Source organism: Myxocyprinus asiaticus, chromosome 29 (assembly GCF_019703515.2).
Source record: "Myxocyprinus asiaticus isolate MX2 ecotype Aquarium Trade chromosome 29, UBuf_Myxa_2, whole genome shotgun sequence".
NCBI classification, from domain to species: Eukaryota; Metazoa; Chordata; class Actinopteri; order Cypriniformes; family Catostomidae; genus Myxocyprinus; species Myxocyprinus asiaticus.
Genome location: NC_059372.1, coordinates 28,954,404 through 28,979,167, shown reverse-complemented (window position 1 = coordinate 28,979,167; position 24,764 = coordinate 28,954,404). Strand labels below are relative to the sequence as shown.

The following is a 24,764-nucleotide window of genomic DNA, read 5'->3' as shown; positions in this document are numbered from 1 at the left end:
GGTAGTCTGCCTCATATCTCATATTACAGCGAACAAGCACAATCCCGACCCACATCGGGTCGGTACAGGAGCGCCGAGCGTCGACCTCATTCTAACAGGTGGTAAGCGATTTCAGGTGTAGCTGAGGAGGTGTAGCAGTTCATTTCACTGAGCCTCCGTCGCTTCATCTGCCGGACCGGTGCGCGTCTGCGCGAGCTTCAATGAACACTAAATACGGATTTCTCGTTTAGCAATCCCTGGGCGACTATATTTATTTAAACAGCCTATTTATATATATATATATATATATATATATATATATATATATATATATATATATATATATATATATATATATATATATATGCTTTAGGCTTTTCCCGCAGCTACAATTTTCCTGAAAAGGACAGTTTTGTTTTAATTAACCTTCGGCTTCAGCATACAGGTGGGCGAAAGCCGTTTCTAGGACGGCCCCCTTCTTTCAGTTCCTCAACGGGGGACTGTCATTTGTTTGTCATCCTTTGGGACAGAAAGAAACGGCTCAGTTAACAGGTGCGAGAATAGACAGATTCACTGACGTTAAGTCGTGTGTTTTGTTTTGTGTGGCACGCGACTCGCACATTTGAATAATACATTGTTGTTCGCAGCAAATTAGGAACTTTATCGGCATTTCTGACTGAAAATAGCATTTTTAACGAAGCCACTTTCGTTTCAAAGGAGGGAGACAACGATATGTCAACCCAAAAACGGATGGATTTAACGAGAAGGAGCAGAAGCCCCGCGGTGTCCGAGGGCGAGATGTTTGGGGATTTTCAGGAGTGGTGCCTCCGCACTTACGGGGACTCCGGCAAGACAAAGACCGTCACCCGGCGAAAATACAACAAAATTCTCCAGACCCTCTTGCAGAGCGACGACTCGGAGGGCGTCTATATCGAGAGCAACCACATCAACGCCAAATTTAAGTTCTGGGTGAAATCCAAAGGTTTCCAAGTGGGGAACAGTGACGGCGAACAGAATGAGAATGGAGCAGCTGACAGACCGGTCCTGTACGTCCCCATCAAAACAACGGTGAGTACGGGAGCTTTTTTTCTCCCCGTCTGCGCTTCCCACGCCAAACAAACGCGTATTAGCGCGCAATATTTGCCTATGCAAAGCCACGCGCACAATGGCGCACATGTTCACGCGCTCTCACAGCCGGTGAATTTAGCTCCCGGTTATATTTCTGTAGTTGTGCTTCCTCTCAGGTCTCCAGTAACCACTTGTTCGTGTGCCACTCCTCCCGGTATCCACGGGAACGAATGTGAGGCACGGGTGTCAGGAAGCTCCCGCTGTTATCACCAATCAGCTATTTTAAAATGCGCAATTAAGAAATGAGTCCAGTCGTATGTGTCCGTGTCTGTCTGGTGTTGGTCAGACCATCATTTTTTTAATTATTTTTTTTTCAGTGTCTTTTTTAAGCCTTCCTCTATAGATGTTCTCAATTCATGCAGGTGTTTTTGTTTAAAAACATTAGAAAAATCATCCCACATTTCAAGATTGAATCGAATTTATCTGAGTAGACAAGACATTGTAATATGAGCATAATAGTTTAACGACAAGTGTGTTTGTGATATCCCGTGGAGGAAACCTTATGGGTGGGTGATAACAGAGGTGTTGTTCCATACAAGACATTGCCCATTTCTTCACACCTAGAATTTAATATAATAAAATGATGCACCAAACAGTTTTTTATTCATCTAGCACATTTAGAATGACACTTATGCAAATAACCATTTTCTTTTATAAGAAAAACTCTTGTTACATTTATTTGTACTGTCCGTCTCAGATGTTTGAGCTTCAGAATGTCTTTGTCTAAACCAAAACGTTCAGCTTTCAAACCGTTGACTTTATTATAATAACTGACTAAACCCAAACACACCTGCCGATTTGGTTCACCTGTGTAATGTAGTGAGACAATATGGTGGTGTGTGGTATTATTGGTGAAAAGACAAGCTAGAAATGCGTGTTTGTACGAGAGACTGAAAGCAATCAAGAGAGACAGAGTGAAGCATAGACAAGGTGAGCGGGTCAGCTCAGCTCTCGACAGAACAAATGAAATAATGAGGAACCCAGATGGAGATTCAGCTCATAGCCACTTCACTGATAAAGGAAAGGAAATGGGTATGATGGAAAAGTTACGATGGATGTACCCTCTGTGTACCCTGATAATGAAGTGGCTGCCCCAGATTTGTCCTATTCAAATACCATTTCTCTCTCTCTCTCTCTCTCTCTGAGTATGTGTGTGTTCTGCTTTCTTTATGTGACACCCCCTATTTAAATCACACAGGGAGGCTAATTGACAGTAATAGGAGAAACTGAGTGAGAGAAAGTGATTCCCTCACCATTCAATTAGCAGTACAGGGCTATTTTTGACTGTGATGCAGCGTGCATATGTCTTAACATACTGATTATGAGTACTGACCTGTTGGTGAGCTCAGCTTTGAACAAAATCTGCTAGGGGTCAGTGCGCTCACTTTGAAGAACCACCAGTGAATGAGATACTCTCTTTCAACATAATATGGGCATTGCCTGCAGACTTTACATTGAATGTGAGAAATGGAAAATCTCTTAAAATGCAGATTTTCACAAAAACGAAACTTGTGTCAAAGATCACTTGAAGGCTCAGATGTTGTTGTTGTTGTTGCCGTTTCAGTGGTAACCCAGGTAAGTTTGAGTTTATTTTGAGCAAACTAGTTGTTTCGGTCTCAAGAAGGCGAGTCAGTTTCTGAGATGCTGCTCCCTACAATTGTACAGAGGGGTTATCTGAGTTACCGTAGCCTTTCTGTCAGTTAGAGCCAGTCTGGCCATTCTCCGTTGACCTCTCTCAATAACAAGGCGTTTCCATCTGCAGAACTGCCGCTCACTGGACGTTTTTTATTTTTGGCACCATTCTCTATACACTCTAGAGACTGTTGTGCGTGAAAATCCCAGTAGATCAGCAGTTACAGAAATACTCAAACCAGCCCGTCTGGCACCAACAATCATGCCACGGTCCAAATAATTGAGATCACATTTTTTCCCCATTCTGATGGTTGATGTGAACATTAACTGAAGCTCCTGACCCGTATCTGCATGATTTTATGCATTGCACTGCTGCCACATGATTGGCTGATTAGATAATCACATGAATAAGTAGGTGTACAGGTCTTCCTTATAAAGTGCTCAGTGAGTGTAAATATATTTAATGGATTCAGATTTATATATTAGGCCTATATATTAAGATATTATAAGATTGTCTATTAGATTGTTTATTTGATTGATTAGATCTTTTGAGCAGCATATTAAAAATGTAATATTGCATTTCATTCCATTTCTTTACATAGGGATACTAACTGTTCCTGTATGCATGCTGAGAACCTCTGAAAAAAATACTATTTTCAGAAGTTTCTGTAAGGTGATTCTCACACTTTAAAGACGTATTTATTGTGTGATGAGTCTTTCCACCTGAACAAATATACTGGTTAAAATTTAATTGTAGGCTATCACACAAAGTGACATGGCTTGAACTCCACTAAGTTATATCAAAGTTCCTTTCAATTAAAATAGTCCACTCGGCGGCCATCTTTGGAATGCTCTCATGCAGCCTGGGCAGCTATTTTTCTATGTAAACAAGTGGCATAAAAGTGTAGCTCCTATCTACTTGAATGGGGAAAGACCGAAATGTCCAAAGCAGTTGGTCAAGAAATGATTATAGAACATATTAAAAATAGGGCTGTGAATCGATTAAAATTTGTAACTAATTAATCGCATATTTTTCTGTGATTAATTGCGAAAGAGATTAAATCAATGACAATTTGAAAATAAAATAAAAATGGCCAAGTGTGATCTTTAAACAGCAGATGGATGTAATTTAATTAAATAATATACAGTCACACAGGGTCGTAGATTCCGGGGGGGGGGGACACCCCCACTCCCACCCCCCAATAATCAAAACAAGCAAGTACAACCCTCCCATTATTTATACCATGATCAATGGAAACATGTAAATGCTTCATGCTGCAACCCCCCCAATGTTCAAGCCAAATCTACGCCCTTGCAGTCACATGCACTGCATGCTACAGAATGAACAAGAGGTGCCGCTCTGCTCTGTCATATGATTCCCACACACACACAGGCGCACGCATGCGTGCACACTCACGCAAACGCGACACCCTACTGGTGCTTAATTTTCATGCTGTGTGTTTAGAGAATAAACAGCTGTTAACACTTAAATGAACTACTCTGGTGCAGCGTGGAGATTTCAGCTCTAGAGTGGCGACGGGATTATCCCAGCAGGAAGAACTCAAAGGTCTGTCAAAATAAAAGTCCCACTAACATAAAAGCTCTATTCAAATGGATGCATGAAATTGAAGACAGAAAAATATAACTACTGTATAAAAATGTAATATTCAAAAAGTAACCATAATACTCATAATAACAATTATGTAATAGTAAATGTTTGTATTATTATTATTATTATTATTATTATTATTATTATTATCTGTAAGCAATATCACAAACGCAAGCAGTCTTGTGCCACATATATTTTTTTAAATAAAACTGTATGTATCAATTTGACTAAACACCATTTGATCATAACATTTAATTAAAACAGAAAACGCATCATTTGAATCTGTAAGACTTTATGCAGTTCTTTTAATCGTCATTTTCTGTGTAATTTCATATAAAAGGCTTTTTATTTGTTGATTATAGTATCAATACCGAGGTACCAGGGCTGGTATCATACCGAAGCCAAAATGTTGGTATCGGAACAACCCTATAGTCATCATTAAAATAAATAATTAAAAGACGGAGTTAATTAGACAAATTTTTACAGAGGTGCAAGAATCACATATTGTATAGTATGCAATGCATAGGGGTGCCATGTAAAGCCCTCCCCCCCACCCCCCAACGCTAATAATGGGATGACACTCACCCAATTTTATTCGCCAGAGAAACGTAAGTGTACATTGCCAATGCATTATTAGACATTATACATAGAGATATAAAACAAACTGAATGTTGAAGTTTAATTTGCTGAAGTTTAAAATCTCAAAACTATTAATTTCTCTAGGTGCCATTCAATCCTGGCTGCAGATCGCTGAACGGCCGCGTCCTTCTCAGTCTCTAAAGCGCACACACGGGGTCTCTCTTTCGTGGTTTCGCTTTTGACACTGGTTCAGATGAAAGTGAGAGAGCGTTTTCAGTCAATGCAAAGAGATACGGCCGGTCCACCAAACAGCTTTCATATTACCAATTTTTCATGCGAACCATGCTGTTTTGGACTAAACTGCCAGTGTGAAAGCCCCCTACTCTATATTTTGTTATCAGTTACTCACCCTCATATTGTTCCAAACTTGTTTGACTTTCTTCCGTAGAACACAAAATGAGAAGATTGCTTAAAATCTCCTTTTGTTTTCCATGAATGACAGAAAAACATATGGGTTTGAAACAACATGAGGGTGAGTAAATGATGACAGAAATGTTTATTTTTGGGTGGACTATACCTTTAAGGCCTATTTACTCCCATATTGAAACGAAAAAGCACTGCATCATATATGTGCTTTAATGGAAGATACAACCCTTCTGACAATACAGATTTCGCTTGCTTTAATAAAAAAAAAATCCCATCTGACACACTTTCTCAGCGCTGACGTGAAATGTGCTGTCGGCTTTAAAGTATTTTTCATAGCAAATATTCACTCTCGATGTGAACGGTCCTTTAGCTTTGAAGTCTTAAAATCTTACCTTTTCATTTAGATCAGGGATTCCCAATCTTTTGTCAGCTGAATCCATATGACCAAAATTATTTACTTGAAGTACCCCCTAAAATTGTAATTAATGCTTACCACTCAATCAGTTGGCTATAATGATTTTTTTACATTTTCACATTTGTTATTTTGCAACAATTAAAGCAACATTTAAAAGTATAATGTAAGTGTTATATTTTGATAGTTTTCATTTGATACATTTTGTTTTAATAATGATACACTTTTATTCAATTTAATCTAGCACTGGAATTTCTATTACATTCTCGCAAACCCCTATGCAGTTCTACATTCTTTTATTTACCTCTTATTTGTATGTCTTGAAGTAATAGTTTCATGTTAGACTAGATTGATCAGCAGTTCCGCAATAAGATAATGATTAGTCTGTCATTATGACAGACATACTGCATTCTCTCTCAGACACATAGTGTATTACTCATCAAAACACTTAGCTTGAAATAGTGTGAATACAGCAGACATAATCCACACGAGTTAATGGCTCCTCATCTGACTCCCCTGACCTTAAGCGACCCTTAGAACTATTTCATTACATACTGTATGATGAGTGAAAGAGAGAGTTACATGAGGATGACGGGATGAAAATGTTTAGGGATGGAGAGAGAATAGAAAAGATTGAAAGATGGAAAGGATTTTTCCACATCGACACAGACAGAGAGAGAGGCATGATGGTGAGAGAGGCTGGGAGAAAGCAGAGTGGATATCAGGGAAGAGAGAAAGAAGAATTTATGTTGAGAGAAGGAGAAAGATGTGGCTGGAGGAAACAGTCATACAGCCATCACATGCAGTTGACACCAGCGTCTGTGGACACTATTAATAGCCCCTAACGTTTCTCTCTTTCCTCATCTCTCTCTCTCTCTCTCTCTCTCTCTCTCTCTCTCTCTCTTTCTCTGTCCAAAACACGGAGCAACTGTTGCAGAAGAGGGCTTTTTCTCTTATGCTTATTTTGTCCTGAAGCTACCAGATTGGGGTTTTGTGGGGTGGGTGGACCAGAGAAGTGAGAATACCATGGAAGGATAAAAATACAGGACATTAACCACCATAGACTATTCATAATAGTGGTTGATCAGTTTGGGACATGAATATGTGTGTATACAGAATGTGATATTGTGCATTGTGCAAAAACACGCCAACCTTCCCTTAGTCTGAACTCTTTCTCTCTGTCCTAAGTTGTGTGTGTGTGTGTGTGTGTGTGTGTGTGTGTGTAGTCTAGTCCCAGCTCCGCCTAAGAGAGCATCTCAACTGGGACGGCCTGTTTTATCAGTCACTTCATCTCAGTGGCCCAAAGGAGCCCCAAACACTGAGATAAATTACTGAGAAACCCTCCCTGAGCACACTCAGTCAGAGTGTTGGATGGTTTGTGTGTGTGTTTGTGTTCAGCCATGTGCAAGTGTAGAGAGGAGAACATGGAAGTGCTTGTACAGTATGTGTAAATTGATAACATTTCTGATATCATCAAGGGCCTCACTCCTGCAGTTGCAGTTGGGGCTGATTTTGCAGCTGAAGTCTGAAAAGTTTGTCAGCCATGATGTGTTTACCACTAGTACATCTGCAGTCCACATGTTTTGTGTCACCTTCAGTCTAGGAATGTGCAAAACTACATTTTCAAATCGACTAGTCAGTTGCCTGAACATCTAGCCAACTAAACGTTCTGAAGGAAGCCTTCCTTTTAGGCAGGTTTTGGGTTAACCTGACTCCGATCAAGAGTGTTTTGCTTAGAGCAGGGGTTTTAAACAACATGATTACACAGTAAGTCACCATGTTGTTTCCCAGTGTTCCAGTACCCTGGTATCGGCCACATTATGCCGACTGACCGACAAGTGCCATCTCCTATTAGACATTTTTGCATTGGCTCAAGTGTGTTTACCTTCTCTTGTGGCGTAACCAGAAGCCTGTTGCGTCAGCAACATAAAACCCGTCGGTACCCGGGTTTGCTTCCCATATTGAAACCAGGAAGTAATCACGTTTGCATAATCAGTGATGAGCTTGTTTTGGAGTTTGTCCCTATGGCCAGTCCACCCCTGGCAGTATTTCACATTTTGCTAAACACACACCGATTTTAGCCAAAGAAAAGTCAACCTGCATTTTCTGATTTCACTGGACATCAGTCTGTTTCAAACTGAGGTCCGGGATGCCCCAGGGGTCCACAATGGGGTGCTAGGGGGTCTGCAGAAAAGTTCAGAGAGAAAAAAAAAAAAATCTATTTAAAAAAGATAACTTACCAAAATTTGACATTATTACTGTTTCATTCGGCTATCTAAAGACTGGAAATCATGAGATTATAAATTATTATTTTATTATATTGACAGCCATAGTTTGTCCTCACCATTGTCACCTTTAAAAGCCCAATACATTTCTTCTACATCTAACATTACTTTAATAATGGCTAAAAAAAAAGATGCAGTCAACTTTATACAAAGAAAATATTTTAATATGGCTTTAGTACAACGACATTATAAAAGCGATTTGAAAAAAAATTGCAATCAACGTCTTTTATAATATCACTTACTATTTTTATCACACAGTATAAATTGGTCTGTATAGGCCTACTTGAAAATATATTGCTGCCTTTACAGTATATATTATGTAGGGGGTCCCTCTCAAGGGGAGCATCATATTTTGGGGCCCTTGGCACTGAAAAGTTTAAAAAACCCTGGTTTAGGGTGCTTTTACAGAAGACGTGTTAAAAAGTGTGTTCAAAATTAATAATGTTTTATTTGCACATCAATTTAAGGGATAGTTTAACCAAAAAAAGAATAAAACAATTTCTTTTAATTTATTCACATGCCATCCCAAATGTGTATGACTTTCTTTCTTTTGCTGAACACAAACAAGGATTTTTCTAAGAATATCTCAGCTCTGTAGATCCATACACTGCAAGTGAATGGTGGCCAGAACTTTGAATCTCCAAAAAGCAGAAAAAGGCAGCATAAAAGTAACCCATATAACTCCAGTGGTTAAATATATGTCTTCTGAAGCAATGCACTCACTTTGAGTGAGAAACAGATCAATATTTCAATCCGTTTTTACTATTAATCTCCACTTTTACTTTCAGAATGTGAATATAGTATGTAGTATAGTAAAAAAGCACTTAAATGTTGATCTGTTTCTCACCCACACCTATTATATTGGGGGAGTGGCAGTGTAGTGGACTAAAGCACTGAACTGGTAAGCAGAAGGTTGTTGGTTCAATCCCCACAGCCACCACCATTGTGTCCTTGAGCAAGGCACTTAACTCCAGGTTGCTCCAGGGGGATTGTCCCTGTAATCAGGGCACTATAAGTCACTTTGGATAAAAGCATCTGCCAAATGCATAAATGTAAATATTGCTTCTGAAGACATAGATTTAACCACTGGAGTCATATGGATTAATTTTATGCTGCCTTTATGTAATCTTTGGAGCTTGAAAGATCTGGTCACCATTCACTTGCATTGTATGGACCTACAGAGCTGAGATATTTTTCTAAAAATGTCCGTTTGCGTTCTGCAGAAGAAAGTCCCAACTAATTGACTAGACAGTTGTTGGAGGACTAGTTAATTAGTCAACCTTTGTGACCCATTCATATCAGAAATGAAACCTAATAAAGGAAAACTTAATTTTTAATGTGCCTCTTTCCCTTTCATGTTATGGACACTAAGGATGAGCTACCTACTCACAACACCCCCTTCCCCCCTGAGTTGCTGTTACCCAGGGCTCAAATATCTCAAAAACACTCTCTCATACACACAAAGCAGGTGTAGGGGAGCAGCTGGTAAGATTAGTGTCTGTTTGTGTTTTGGTGTTGTATGAGGACAATGCTCTGAGTGGTTAATCATTTAGAACAAGTCAAGAATGGTCTGGCAGGGCATCCAAAGTGAGAGCTTGGTGTACACAGTCTGGTGTAGTCCACCATATTTAATGTTTTGTGATTGAAAATGAGGCCATGAGTGAGGGAAAAACATGCAGTCCTTTCAGTGGGCATCTAAATAACAGATGTGTCCAAAATCATATCTAATTATCATAACCCATCTTTTCTGGAATATTTTGTCCACTGGACTTTTTTGACATGAAAAAGTTTTCATTTGAATGAAAGACGCCAAATATTAAACAGTACAACCCATTGAAGAGACTGTACATCTATCTCTCATGGCCTTTTTTTCAGTCATGAAAAAATTAAATATGGTGTCTACCCTTACTAAGGACTATGGTCAACAAGTGCTCTCAGTTTATTTCTGTAACGTAGAGATGAGAAAACCAGATCAAAAATCTTTTTCACACTGTCCTCTCCTGTTTTCCTCAGATTACCACTGCACATGCTTCACAGCCACACACAGACGCAGTGGTCCTGACCCCCCTCTGCTAGTTGAGCATCTGTAGATGTTGCTCCAGCAGTAATTGTGGTAGTGAGTGTTCAGGCTAACAGGAGCAGAGGAAAAGAGAGGGAGTGGATGAGTGCAGAGGGCAGAAGATGAGGAAAAAAAGAGTAATACATAGGAATAGAGAATAGCGCTCTGCTATAGTGAGGGGACATTTAGAGGTTTTCAGGGCAGATAGTGGTCAGTGTGTTCTCTTGTACACTCAAAAACACTGTTCTGTTCTCTGCAGGACTTTTAAGAGCTGCTACAGGTAACAGAATGTCAAACAATAGACCTTACTCAGGGTAGATGCCTTATTTGATTTGGCATGAATGAAAAATGCTTATACTCTGATTAAACATACTATACAACTCTTCAGGCCATTAACTACTATATCCAAGCTCTTAACTACCCTTCTATAGACAAGGAGGTGTCGCATTCCCCCCAATATTCAGAATAGTGGTCGATCAAGATGGTTATTTCAATGGCCGATTCTTAAACTTTACATTTGGACCCCGCAAAGCTGAATATGTGGCCACATACTTGCATCTATCCCTCACAGCCTCATTTTCATTCCCGTCAAATTATAGATTTCATCCACCCTGACTAATGTTCGTAGAATAAATAAAGTGCTCTTATTACAAATAAATGCTCCTCATTTGTAAGTTGCTTTGGATAAAAGTGTCTGCTAAATTACTAAATGTAAACATTGACATTAAGACTGTGCATGGACTGTGGAGAGAAAGAATTTGATTAGAGGGGAGCTCTACGTCACACTCTGTTCTAGTGGAACTAATCGATTTTAATAAAGTTGGTGTGAAGCCACTTTTAATATCTGCAAATAGAGTGACTCAAACTGAATATTCATGGCATATTCATAAGGTTCGCGATTAAGGTGCCTTCACACAAAAACAAGTGTTTCGTTTGAGAACGGTTTATAATTTGGCCTCCCCTGGAGACCAGCCATGTCAGTGGCCCATACATTCAGCTCTGCAGCAGTGACGACAGATACAAGACTGAGAGAGTGATTATTTATGAATTAGAGGAATGAGGAACTGTCGTTACACTACACTGGAAGTCTGACAGCAACACACACAGCTGGAAGGGGCTAATGACAGGCCAAAATTATTAGTTTCATTTATCACCCATGAACAGAGAAATTAAATAAGTCTAATTTTCCTGTTAACTAGAAGGAGATTAATGTTATGAGACACAATACTGAAGCCCTGCTTCCAGTGTCTGGTCTTCAGTGTCTTATTCAATGGTCTGTGCCAATGCAGATATTTACAGAACAGGGTGGTACATATAATGGCATTCCTAACTTGATTCTCCTGAAAAGTGTAAACACTGTGAATTCTATGAAACATTACTCTGTTTCTTTGAGCGAACTGACCAGCCTGACATAGTAACATTGGCTCAATAAATGGCATTAGGTTAGGGCAGGAATAGTTAAGTGTTGAATAGTGAACATTTTGTCACAATTTTCTCAGCCTCATGTCTGCAAAAATTGCATTAAGCAAAAGCTGTGCTATGTGTTCATAAGCACTATGAGAGAAGCTTGTTTACAGTGGCATGCATGTTCACAAGCGAACTTGAGTTGTTTTTAGCTATAAACTTAAATATGTGAGCAATTCAGGGTTGTTTCTGATCAAAACCTTTCGAATGCCTTCAGAAGACTTGGAATATGATGCAGAAGTCGCGTAGACCACATTTTTTGGTACTTTTGTGTCCTGTAACAAGGCTCTAGACTGCAACTAAAATGGTCACATACGCGACCAAAAATAATTAATTGTGACAATAATTTAAAATCTATTTGCCACTGGCGACAGTTGGGTTGTGTGCGTTCATATGCGGTTTCGTCAGATATTATATTATGAGTTATTGAACAGTGGTGAATTCTCAGCGCCAGCAAAGCCTTCTCTGCTGGCCTAACATGACAAATAACTAAATATTTTTCATCCTTTCATTCTCAGTCACCTTTTTGCCTATGTATTTTTAATCGCTTTCCACTCTTAATTAATCTACAAACAAATAGAGAAAAACGAAAAGTTTATCCAGTCAGAATTTATTCCTTGATGCTTACAAGCAAAGTGTGACAACTGTTTCACAAATCGCATGCCCGAAACAGCGCGAGTCTGAGCTCCACCCATAAATATATATATATATATATATATATATATACACACACATACAGTATATACTTTATATACCGATCAGCCAAAACATTAAAACCACCTGCCTAATATTGCGTAGGTCCCCTTAGTGCCACCAAATCAGCGCCAACCCGCATCTCAGAATTCTTCTCACCACAATTGTACAGAGTGGTTATCTGAGTTACCGTAGACTTTGTCAGTTTGAACGAGTCTGGCCATTCTCTGTTGACCTCTCTCATCAACAAGGCATTTCTGCCCACAGAACTGCCCCTCACTGTATGTTTTTGTTTTTGGCACCATTCAGAGTAAATTCTAGAGACTGTTTTGCATGAAAATCCCAGGAGATCAGCAGTTACAGAAATACTCAAACCAGCCCGTCTGGCACCAACAATCATGCCATGGTCCAGATCACTGAGATCACATTTTTTCCCCATTCTGATGGTTGATGTGAAAATTAACTGAAGCTCCTGACCCATATCTGCATGATTTTATGCACTGCTGCCACACGATTGACTGATTAGATAATCGCATGGATGATTGTTGGAGCCATATGGGCTGGTTTGAGTATTTCTGTAACTGCTGATCTCCTGGGATTTTTCACACACAACAGTCTCTAGAATTTACTCCAAATGGTGCCAAAAACATCCAGTGAGCGGCAGTTCCGTGGACGAATATTTAAAATAAATATATTTATTTGCTTATTTATTTACAGTGCATCCGGAAAGTATTCACAGCACTTCACTTTTTCCACATTTTGTTATATTACAGCCTTATTCCAAAATGGATTAAATTCAATATTTTCCTCAAAATTCTACAAACAATACCCCATAATGACAACATGAAAGAAGTTTGTTTGAAATCTTTGCAAATTTATTAAAAATAAAAAACGAAAAAAATCACATGTACATAAGTATTCACAGCCTTTGCCATGACACTCAAAATTGAGCTCAGGTGCATCCTGTTTCCACTGATCATCCTTGAGATGTTTCTACAACTTGATTGGAGTCCACCTGTGGTAAATTCAGTTGATTGGACATGATTTGGAAAGGCACACACCTGTCTATATAAGGTCCCACAGTTAACAGTGCATGTCAGAGCACAAACCAAGCCATGAAGTCCAAGGAATTGTCTGTAGACCTCCGAGACAGGATTGTATCGAGGCACAGATCTGGGGAAGGGTACAGAAAAATTTCTGCAGCATTGAAGGTCCCAATGAGCACAGTGGCCTCCATCATCCATAAATGGAAGAAGTTTGGAACCACCAGGACTCTTCCTAGAGCTGGCTGCCTGGCCAAACTGAACGATCGGGGGAGAAGGGTCTTAGTCAGGGAGGTGACCAAGAACCCGATGGTCACTCTGACAGAGCTCCAGCGTTTCTCTGTGGAGAGAGGAGAACCTTCCAGAAGAACAACCATCTCTGCAGCACTCCACCAATCAGGCCTGTATGGTAGAGTGGCCAGACGGAAGCCACTCCTCAGTAAAAAGGCACATGACAGCCTGCCTGGAGTTTGCCAAAAGGCACCTGAAGGACTCTCAGACCATGAGAAACAAAGATTGAACACTTTGGCTTGAACGGCAAGCATCATGTCTGGAGGAAACCAGGCACCGCTCATCACCTGGCCAATACCATCCCTACAGTGAATGGTGGTGGCAGCATCATGCTGTGGGGATGTTTTTCAGTGGCAGGAACTGGGAGACTAGTCAGGATAGAGGGAAAGATGAATGCAGCAATGTACAGAGACATCCTTGATGAAAACCTGCTCCAGAGCGCTCTGGACCTCAGACTGGGGCAAAGGTTCATCTTCCCACAGGACAACGACCCTAAGCACACAGCCAAGAAAACAAAGGAGTGGCTCCGGGACAACTCTGTGAATGTCCTTGAGTGGCCCAGCCAGAGCCCAGACTTGAACCCGATTGAACATCTCTGGAGAGATCTGAAAATGGCTGTGCACTGACGCTCCCCATCCAACCTGATGGAGCTTGAGAGGTCCTGCAAAGAAGAATGGGAGAAACTGCCCAAAAATAGGTGTGCCAAGCTTGTAGCATCATACTCAAAAAGGCTTGAGGCTGTAATTGGTGCCAAAGGTGCTTCAACAAAGTACTGAGCAAAGGCTGTGAATACTTATGTACATGTGATTTTTTTATTTATTTATTTATTTTATTTTTTTTATAAATTTGGAAAGATTTCAAACAAACTTCTTTCACGTTGTCATTATGGGGTATTGTTTGTAGGATTTTGAGGAAATATTGAATTTAATCCATTTTGGAATAAGGCTGTAACATAACAAAATGTGGAAAAAGTGAAGCGCTGTGAATACTTTCCGGATGCACTGTATATATACAGTATATGAGATCAATACAGTATATGAGATCCAGCTTTTGACACTTAGGACAATTGAGGTACTTGTACACAACTATTACACAAGGTGCAAACATTCATTGATGCTCAAGAAGGCAACACACTACTATATGCATACTACTTTATGTAAATATCTGTAATGTTGATTCTGAAGGGCAGTACTAAATAAAAAATATTTTATCTCTTAAATTTGTATAAATTATGAAAACAGTGTGAACACTTATGAGACAAAAGGGGAATCCAAACTTCTCTTCTCAACTATACATACTGTATATAAACCTCAGATTAATGGGCTAACATCAGCAGTTTTCCTTTTCTTCGGCTTTCTATTTTGTTTCTGAATAGCAATCTAAATCGAGCAATTCTGTGATTTGGTGACTAAAAACAGCCATTTGGCTCCTTAATGTTTCAGTTTAAGAGCCAATGGTTCCTAAGTAATTTTTTTTAGTCTGGAGCTCTGTTAAAGTGAGGCACTATCCACTGCCGTTGTATTGCAAAGATGCAGGGGATTATCATTAAAACATCCTTTGTGTTCTGCATAAGAAAGAAAGTCGTGTGGGTTTGGAAAGAATTATGACTGAATTTTAATTTTTTATTGAACTTTGCCTTTAATAATCAGCATTATGAAGATATTGGAACTGATCATGGAATCAGCCAAGCATGCATGGTTATCTTCCAATATCGATAATGACAAAAGGCCCAAATATTGGCTGGTTAATCTTTTTGTGTCTTATGCACGCCTGCTTCACAGGTAAAAATACAAACCCGGGGCCTGGGTTGCTCAGCAATAAAGATGCTGACTACCACACCTTGAGTCGCAAGTTCGAATCCAGGGCATGCTGAGTGACTTCAGTCAGGCTTCCTAAGCAACCAATTGGCCCAGTTTCTAGGGTGGGTATAGTCACGTTGGTTTAACCTCCTCGTGGTCGCTAGAATGTGGTTCTTGCTCTCAGTGGGGCATGTGGTGAGTCGTGCGTGGATGCCGCGGAGAATAGCATGAAGCCTCTACATGTGCTATGTCTCTGCGGTAATGCACTCAACAAGCCACTGGATAAGATGTGCGGATTGACAGTCTTAGATGCAGAGGCAACTGAGATTCGTCCTCCACCACCCGGATTGAGGTGAGTCACTATGCCACCATGGGAATTGGGCATTCCAAATTGGGGAGAAGAAAAAAAAAAAAAAAAGAATACAAACCCAGTGCTAACAGTATACATTCACCCATCTTCATTTACACTGTCAGCATCTCACTGCGTCTGCACACACCATGGTGACTGTAGGACAGCCTCTGGGGTGAGTGGCTGTATTCTGGTCTCCCTGCATTCCTGCGGTTGCCATGGCGAAGAGTCTCTGTGCTCTAGAGCAGGATAAATTAACAATGTTTTAATTGGCTCATGGCTTGGAGTTACAGTGCACCTTATCTCAACACTGACCTTTGCATTACCATACACTCTGCATACAGGTATATGCATTCACTAAGGTATGTATGTTGGAGGTCTCAATAAATCCTAATAGAGCAGTGTAACCCCAAGTGTGTGTCCAGTCCTAATTCTCCTCTTCACATCAAACTGAAGTGATTAACTGTGCTTTTCCCAGCACACACACACCGCTTATACCCCGAGAGCTAATACGACCAAAACATACAATTTCAGTGCACTTGGGAAATCGGAGTACTTCACCAATAGAATGCACAGCACTCTATTGAGCAAACTAATCATGTGCAGAGAAAAGACGACAGATGGACAGGGAAAGACAAAGTTTGAGGGATGGAGAGAGCAGGAAGAGAAGGGAAAGAAAGTTTAAGGTGGGTAAAGAGCCTCATGGGACTGAGAAAGGGGAGATGTAGTGAGCTGCTTGGCTGTCTTCTGTCTACATAGGCAGCTGCATTATAAGGAACTGTTCGCACCGAATGCATTTTTGTGTCCATCCGTGCTGCTTTTCCCTTTTTACTATGTAAACATGCATTAGATAGACATCTTTGACCATTGTTCCAGTTTTTGCTTTTATTTCAGTGTCTCACACAGGGGTGGCACCTTTTTTTAGACCAGTGTTTCCCAACCACTGTGCCACGGCACAGATTGTCAGGTGTGCCATGGAAAATTATCAAATTCCACAAAATAAATAAATCCATGAAAAAAATTATTTCATGGATCCAAACTCCTCACCTTTCAGAGAAATTCGCCGTTTTGAAACCATAATCGGTCACTTTTGTGATTGTGAAGAGCAATGATTAATGTGCAAAAGTGACTGATATTTATACGCATTAAGGGTCTTTCACATGACTCGCATCAGCGCTGCAGAATACATTGAAGTCAATGAAGTGACGCCACTTTACACCAAAGTGTTTTTCACACACACGTTTTTGCTTCACCAATAATGTCTTTGAGAGTACTAAGCAACAAGAAATATTTAAAAGCTGTCCAAATTTGTGAAGAGACATTGAATGTCTCATAATTTATTTTAATTAAATATTACCTTATCATTTACGAATATCAGAGACCCCAGTTATTGAACTAATTTAAATTCACCAAGAAAATGCTTAGACCTAAACATAAATGAGTTCTGCTATCAAAGCAACTGCAAGCTTTTTTTCTCTCTTTCAAATACATGTTTTCAATGTTTATTGTGCACACCTCCCGCTTTTTTACGTGGCAAACTCGTAAAATCGCCCCTCTGTGACGCTTTCTGCAACTCTTGTCACTCTTGGAGGGCAATGCGGCGCATGACGCTGGCGTTGAACGGAGCATTGACGCCTCGACTCAACTCATGTGAAATGCGCTTTACAATGACGAAAGAACATTATTGAAACTCAAAATTATTATTATTTGTCTATTATTGTGGTCTTTTCTGATAAAGTTTAAATAGGCTACTGTAGGAAAATGATACCGTAGATCTGCTTTGTGTTTATAATTCTTATACTGAAGTCAGTAGATTTGTAGCCATGCAAGTTTTAATAAAGGAGAAGGTAAGGATGTTATTGAAACTCACTATTATTAGACTATTACTGTTGTCTTTTTGGATGAAATATAATGCTCAGACTGAAGGAAGACTATAAATCTGCTTTGTTCTTTTAATGCTTAAACACTATAAAGTCTCTTGGTAGATTTCGGTCATGAACGACTCAAACTTATTCACTGACTCACTACAGAATATCATTTGTCGCCACTTAGTGACATTTCCAGAAGGGGTCACTGAGCTAATCAGTTAATAAAATTTAACAAATTTGTGAAACAGAAGCAAGCTCTTTATTTTGCAGCTAATTCTGCACAGTTGTAAACTTGAATAAACTTGATTCACTGGAATTGGTGCTTTTAGCTTATTCTTAAAAAAAAATATCCCCAGAAAAAATGTTCGTGGACCAGTGATTGTCTTACCTTTTTCACCCCTCACGAGTTTGCATCCGTTTTATTTTTTTGTGGCATTGCAAGAACAAATCTACAAATTAGAAAAAAAAGCAAATGTATTGTTTTTTCATTACCCATTTAGCGCTCTTGCCACCTGTGTCCTTACACAGTGTAGCCTAGCTATGTGATTTTTAAAAAATTTTTTTTTTTTTTTGCATAACCGAATTTCAAACATTACAAGTAAACACGCTACTAAGATGGACAGAAAACATGGACAAGTTCTTGAAAAGGAAAAATATTGATGAGGATTAGCCTATGTGGGATAGTGGTGTGCTGTAGAATTTTTTAGTCGTAAAAAGTGTGCCGTGGCAGAAATTATTTTAGGAAACACTGTTTTAGACGCTGTATCAGGTCAAAAAACATTTGTAAAAATGCGACTCGAAACACCTGCATTCTTTTCTATTCGTAGCCCTGCGACTTGTGCAACGACACATTCGGTCTGTAATCTAATACTGCATCCTAACTGAGATGGAACCTCATCAGTGACTTATTTGCCACAATATTTTCATAGGCAGCAAATGTATGCCACACAAATAGCACTCCTCACATGAAGTGCACATAAGACTTAATTTGCAATTGATTCCAATAGAGTTTAATGTTAGCATGTAACTAAGCTGACAATGTGTTACACATTTGTTAAAGAAGATATTTGTTAAAAAAAAGTATTTAGATTGAAACAAAAATTTTAGTATTGAATGAGAATATATAAGTATATTTCTAATCAACATTTCTCTCAACTCCATGTGATACTACATGTGACTTTACCTTAGAATGTGGCAATAATGAGGTATCTTAGGTGTACTCGCACTAGGCAATCTGTACCATGCCTGAGCACGTTTGACCCCCAAAGTCCAGTTCGTTTGACTAGTGTGATCACTCTGTACTGTGCCTGGGCACTGTATGCTGAACCATGCCTTGGCCCGCTTGAAGAAGTGGGCACGGGCACGGTTCAGTTGGCTCAGGCATGGTACGTATCTAGTGTGATCACTAACCGTGACTGAGCACGAACTCGAAACATGACGTCAGTGATGTGACTGTTCCATTTAACAAACATGCCGGCTCTCTAGTACTGCATAGTACTTCTGGAAAATGTATATTTCATGTATAAACGTAATAGTGTGGATTAGGCTGGGTATCACCTGTCACCTCACGATACGATACATATTGCAATACATATGTCACGATTTGATATATTGCGATACATCACAATATCATAAATTGATTCGATTACGAATAAATTACAATTTCAATTCTAATTCATTTGTGTATATTACAGTAATATACTGATGTCTAATGAAGAGCATGTAGCTCGAAACATCACGTTTTTGTCTCTTGATTTGGAAGTAACAGTGTGCCAACTTTGTTGTGTGTTTACAAGATATGAATACACAAATAGCTGAATATAAATATTGATACATGGAGCTAAAGTATCAATACAATGTCATGAGAAAAAGTATTGTGATATATAGATATTTGATTCTATCAACATAAGCCCTAGTGTGGATGTGGCCTAAGAAGGCAACATAATTATGCTACCAACCTTTTGAAAGAGCCTTTGGCTACATCCACACTTATCCGTTTTTGCTTAAACTCTTATTTTTTCAGTTTCTTAACTTCATAGCTTTCGGGTATGCGGTAGTGGAGAATGTTTCGAAAATGTTTTCGGTGGAGGAAAAGGCGTATGAGGATAAGAGGCGTAAACTGGCGAAATCATTGCGATTTCAAACAAAAACTTATTGGTTTGCAAATAGCCTTTGTGTCAGAAGCGTGTTTGTGATTCCTTAAAATGCTGTCTAGATAGGCAGCGCACTAGGTTTAGGAACAGAGCTAACATGTGTCTGTGTGTGTTCCCTCCCCGAGGCTCTGTCATTAGTAAGTCAGTGTGGACACACAGGCTCCATCATTTAGCCATCAGTTTGTTTACCTACGCAGTCATTTGCCAAGATTAGCCCATAAAATGTGACTGTCTGTCACAATTAGCGCTAACCCAGTCAACCTATTTCTACTCCCACTCGATCCTGCCCATCTCTCCGCTATAGATAAACCCCTCTCTTCACGCACACGCCCTCAGAATGCAGCCCCTATGCTACACATTCCCTTTGATTTGGAAGTGTGCCAAACAGACAGCACTTGTCCTGAAGAGGGTACAAACCCATTGTTGAGAATTAGGACAGACAGATCTGCTCAGGCCCCCTGTCTGCTGCTCAGGGTGCAACTGTATTTCAGCACTATAAATGTTTGTGTCTGTAGCTATGTTTCCATCCAAGTTACAAATTTAATTCATGCAAAAAACCATAATATCGCAAAAACAACGTGCGAATAAAGCCACGCTTCCATCATCACTTCTGTAGAAATTGAAGCCACTGTGACTCTTTTATTAATAAAATACTTGCAGTTTAGAGCAATCAGACAAAACACTGTAAAGAACTAAGTCCCGCCTTACAGGTAAAAGAGCCAATCACCTTTTAGATACATACATGCGCATTAGCTATACAAGCTGGGAAAATTGCGGGGTTTTTTGCATATTTGAAATATGTTCTTTTATCGTAATCTTGACCAACCATTTCGTTTCTTTTTTTTTCTTGATTTTCTGCCCTTTTTCTCCCCAATTTGGAATGCCCAATTCCCAATGCGCTCTAAGTCCTCGTGGTGGCGTAGTGACTCGCCTCAATCTGGGTGGCGGAGGATGAATCTCAGTTGCCTCCGTGTCCGAGACCGTCAACCTACGCATCTTATCACGTGGCTTGTTGAGCGCATTACCGCGGAGACATAGCGCGTGTGGAGGCTTCACGCCATCCACCACAGCATCCACACACAACTCACCATGCCCCCCACCGAGAGCGAACCACATTATAGCGACCACAAAAAGTTACCCCATGTGACTCTACCCTCCCTAGCAACTGGGCCAATTTGGTTGCTTTGGAGACCTGGCTGAGGTCACTAAGCATGCCCTGGATTTGAACTTGGGAACTCCAGGGGTGGTAGTCAGCGTCTTTATTCACTGAACTACCCAGGCCCCTTGACCAACCATTCTTGAGATTTCGGTGTTCCCCATTCAAGTACTGTAGATACTGTAAGAGCTGCACATTCATGACTAGAAATAGCTTCCTGAGAGTGTTTCAAAGATGGCTGCCAGTGGACTGACTTGCTAGAAAGACTTAGGTATCAGCTATATTTTGATATAAGATTTGTAAGACTGTGATAAGCTAGCTGGCTAACATCATTTATCAAAAGAGTGTGAGTGGAGTTGGTTGGCACGTGATTTTTTTTTTTTTTTTTTTTTTTTTTTGGCACATTGGTTTTTGTGTTATCACACTGGGAATTAAAAAAACAATAGATCATAATTTATATCCTTCATACAGGGACGGCCCATGGGTTTGTGGGGCCCTAGGCAAAATCATCATTTGTCAAATAGCATAATCAGAGTTAAAGAAGAATGATTTATGATACCAGTGTTGTCAGATTATACTGCTGATTTGAAACATGTTCTTTGATTGTTATCTTGACTAACCGTTTTGTAGATTTCAGTCATTCCCCATTTAAGTAGATCGTCTGCTCTCTTATACTGCTTGTTTACAAAGAAAAATAGCTGCCAAATAGCATTCCAAAGATGGCCACCAGTGGACTTACTTGCTAAAAAGACTTTGCTCTTTTATTATGTGCATCTTGTATCCTAATACATTCAAAAGGAGTTTATTCAGTAAATGTGTTTCCATCATAGTTTATGTGCATTTCTTCTTATCGAATAAAACATTTATCAACCTCAAGGGAGAAGTTTTTTATCAGCATTTTGGAGATTTCATTTGTATCTTGGTGTTTCCATCCAGCAGTTTTTATGAGATATTCCAAAATGCGCATAAAAATGTGTGGATGGAAACCCAGCAAGTGTCAGCAGGTTTTCTGCCCTCCTATGAATTTGGCATGTGGTCAGCATGTGGTGCAGGTGGACGTTTTTTGTGAGGGAACACATCCTTTGTAAACACACACTAAGAAACTAAAAAGCTGCCTAAATATTCAGGGCTTCCTTAAAGGGATAGTTCCCAAAAATGCCAATTTTTTCATTGTTTACTCACCCTCATGTTGTTCCAAATCCAAATTACTTTTTTTTTCTTTTGCGAAACACAAATGGAGATTGTTATGAGACAATACACATATTATACATTATAGAGTTGTTAGACAGGATGTCAGCCTCAGTCACTATTCATTTTCATTGGATCTTTTTCCATAGAATGAAAGTAAATTGTGACTGAGGCTAACATCCTGTCTTATTTCCTTTTGTGTTCATGGAAGATAGAAAGGGTTTGGAACAATATAAGGGTGAGAAAATTATGACAATTTTCATTTTTGGGTCAACTAACCCTTTAAGACCAATTAGTCGACTAGTCCTTAAGGCAACCCACAGACAAGTATAAAGTATATAGTTCTGCACATCCCTGTTGTGTAGTTGTTGTTTGTTTGGAAGTATTGTTTGGAAGGGGTTGGTGTCTGTCTCTTCCTTTTGGCTGAGCACACAGGGCTTCTCCCCTCCACCGCACTCCTCCACCATCCCTCCATCTCTGTTTCCAGAGAGGCGGAGATGTGGGGGAGCTGCTGCTACTGCCGTTGTTGCCGCTCCTGCTCCGACCCAGCTTGTCTCCTAGCAACAGGGCTGTTTGGTCCGGGACCAGGGAGTGGAAGCAATAGAGAAAAAGAGTAGCAGAAAAGGAGAGAGTGTTGAGAGAGAGATTAAAAGGGAAAGAGAGAAAACTGTAATTATCTGGTGCTGCTGAAGGGAACGAGGGCCTGGATGAGCAAAGGAGAAGTAGAGTAAGGGAAAAACATTGAGGTGCTAGATGAGAGGTGCAGGCTGCTCGTAGAGGGGGGAATGTGAGAAATGGAGGGAATGAGGGAGGTATAGCAGGAGGGATTGAGGGAGACTGAAAAAAAAAGAAATGATTCTGTTCATTTTTCAGCCTCTCCTTATGTTTCTGTGCCTATTTCAGGCAGTCTCTGGCTGAGTCCGACAACGAAGGCAGCTACTTCACTGTCCAGTCAGTCAATGACTTGTCAGGCTGCGTTTTTGTATGAAAGCGTCTTTGAAGGAACCAATTATTACTACTATGCAAAAGTGAAGTGCAGTAACTACACATTTTGTCAAAATTGTGGCTTTCAGACTAGATTGTGAAAAATGCAGTAACTACAAAATTCACACTAAAACCATTAAACTTTGAAGCCAATTTTCTCATTTTTATTCATTTTTTGTCCCATTTTTGTCCCCAATTTGGAATGCCCAATTCCCAATGTGCTCTAGGTCCTTGTGGTGGCATAGTGACTCGCCTCAATCTGGGTGGCAGAGGAAGAATCTCAGTTGCTTCTGCGTCTGAGACCGTCAATCCACGCATCTTATCATGTGGCCTGTTGAGCGCGTTACTGGAGACATAGCACGTGTGGAGGCTTCATGCTATTCTCTGTGGCATCCTCGTACAACTCACCATGCACCCCACCGAGAGCGAACCACATTATAGCGACCACTTGGAGGTTACCCCATGTGACTCTACCCTCCCTAGCAACTGGGCCAAATTGGTTGCTTAGGAGACCTGGCTGGAGTCACTCAGCATGCCCTGGATTTGAACTTGCGACTCCAGGTGTGGTAGTCAGTGTCTTTACTCGTTTAGCTACCCAGGCCCCCTAAATTTTCTCTGTTTTAATGTCTGTGCAATAACTGCGTTTTGAAGTTGTAGGGCCGTAATCAAGCCAATATTTAATGACTTCAATGCTTATTTCTCAGTAGAAGTTGAGTTGAACAGCAGATATACAAATATATACAAGTATAAAAAGTAGTTAAACAGTATAGTTGACAGTGCGTCATTGGAGTGGGCGGTTGCTGCAGAGCTCTTTTGGCACGCTTCTTTTGGTCGTGATTCTCTGATTGCTGGATCGTTTCTCTTCAGGATTCACGGGTAGTCTAGTTCTTCACCAGACATTTTGTTAATAAACACATTTTGTTAAAAAAATATGAAATAATGCATGCTGATGGTTTCAAAGGAAGCATATACCTTCAATTAACAAACTCGGATCACATGATATTGTATTTTAAGGTTGATAATTTATCATTAGTAATCAATTCCCCTATGGAAAAAATGAAGAGGGGTTTTTACATCCGGAACCACACTCTTGCGCTCTATTGTGGGATATCATAGGCAGTGAAGGATACACATATGCTGATTTCAAACATTGGCCCGATGGAGGCATCTCAGTAGAAGGGATGTTACACAAACATTGAATTCAGACATGCCTTGATGTCTCCCTACCATTTTACAGGTCTCTGGCCGTGATGTCTAAATTTTTTGTTGCAATAAAAATGCACCTAATTTAAAGAAATCAAAAAATCTGTTCTTGGCCTTATATTCACAATGCATGTGTGTTGAGCTCATACATGTATGGTAATCTCTCCAGAACAGTATGCACAAGATGCATGTTGCAATGGCACAAAGAAAATGCAAATGTTGGACTGTGAGTGTGTGTGGGAGCAAGACACAAAACAGGACAGTCTGGGTTTACCCTCTCAGGGTTCCGTGACTTTGACCCAGTGCATGCAAAGTGGTGGGGGGGGGGTTGCCTTGAGGTGCACCCTGTATGGGCACGCGTGCGTGTGTGTGTGAGAGAGAGTGTCCTGTCTGCTGTGCCTGAAGGTGCTGTGCTGCTCCCCTCCCTCCTGTGTCCCACATTGGCGTGCGTGGTTGAGCTGCGG

General features: G+C 40.1%; 1 protein-coding gene across 2 annotated transcripts in view; it reads left to right on the top strand.

The window, feature by feature from the left end:
* Window positions 1-465: 465 nt before the first annotated feature.
* Window positions 466-24,764, top strand: part of LOC127420373 (nucleolar protein 4-like) — a 142,027-nt gene continuing 117,728 nt past the window's right edge. For both annotated transcript variants that reach the window (XM_051662614.1, XM_051662613.1), the window contains exon 1: window positions 466-1,047. In XM_051662614.1, the coding sequence (XP_051518574.1) occupies window positions 712-1,047 (336 nt within the window). In that variant the 5' untranslated portion in view covers window positions 466-711. The remainder of the gene's footprint in view (window positions 1,048-24,764) is intronic.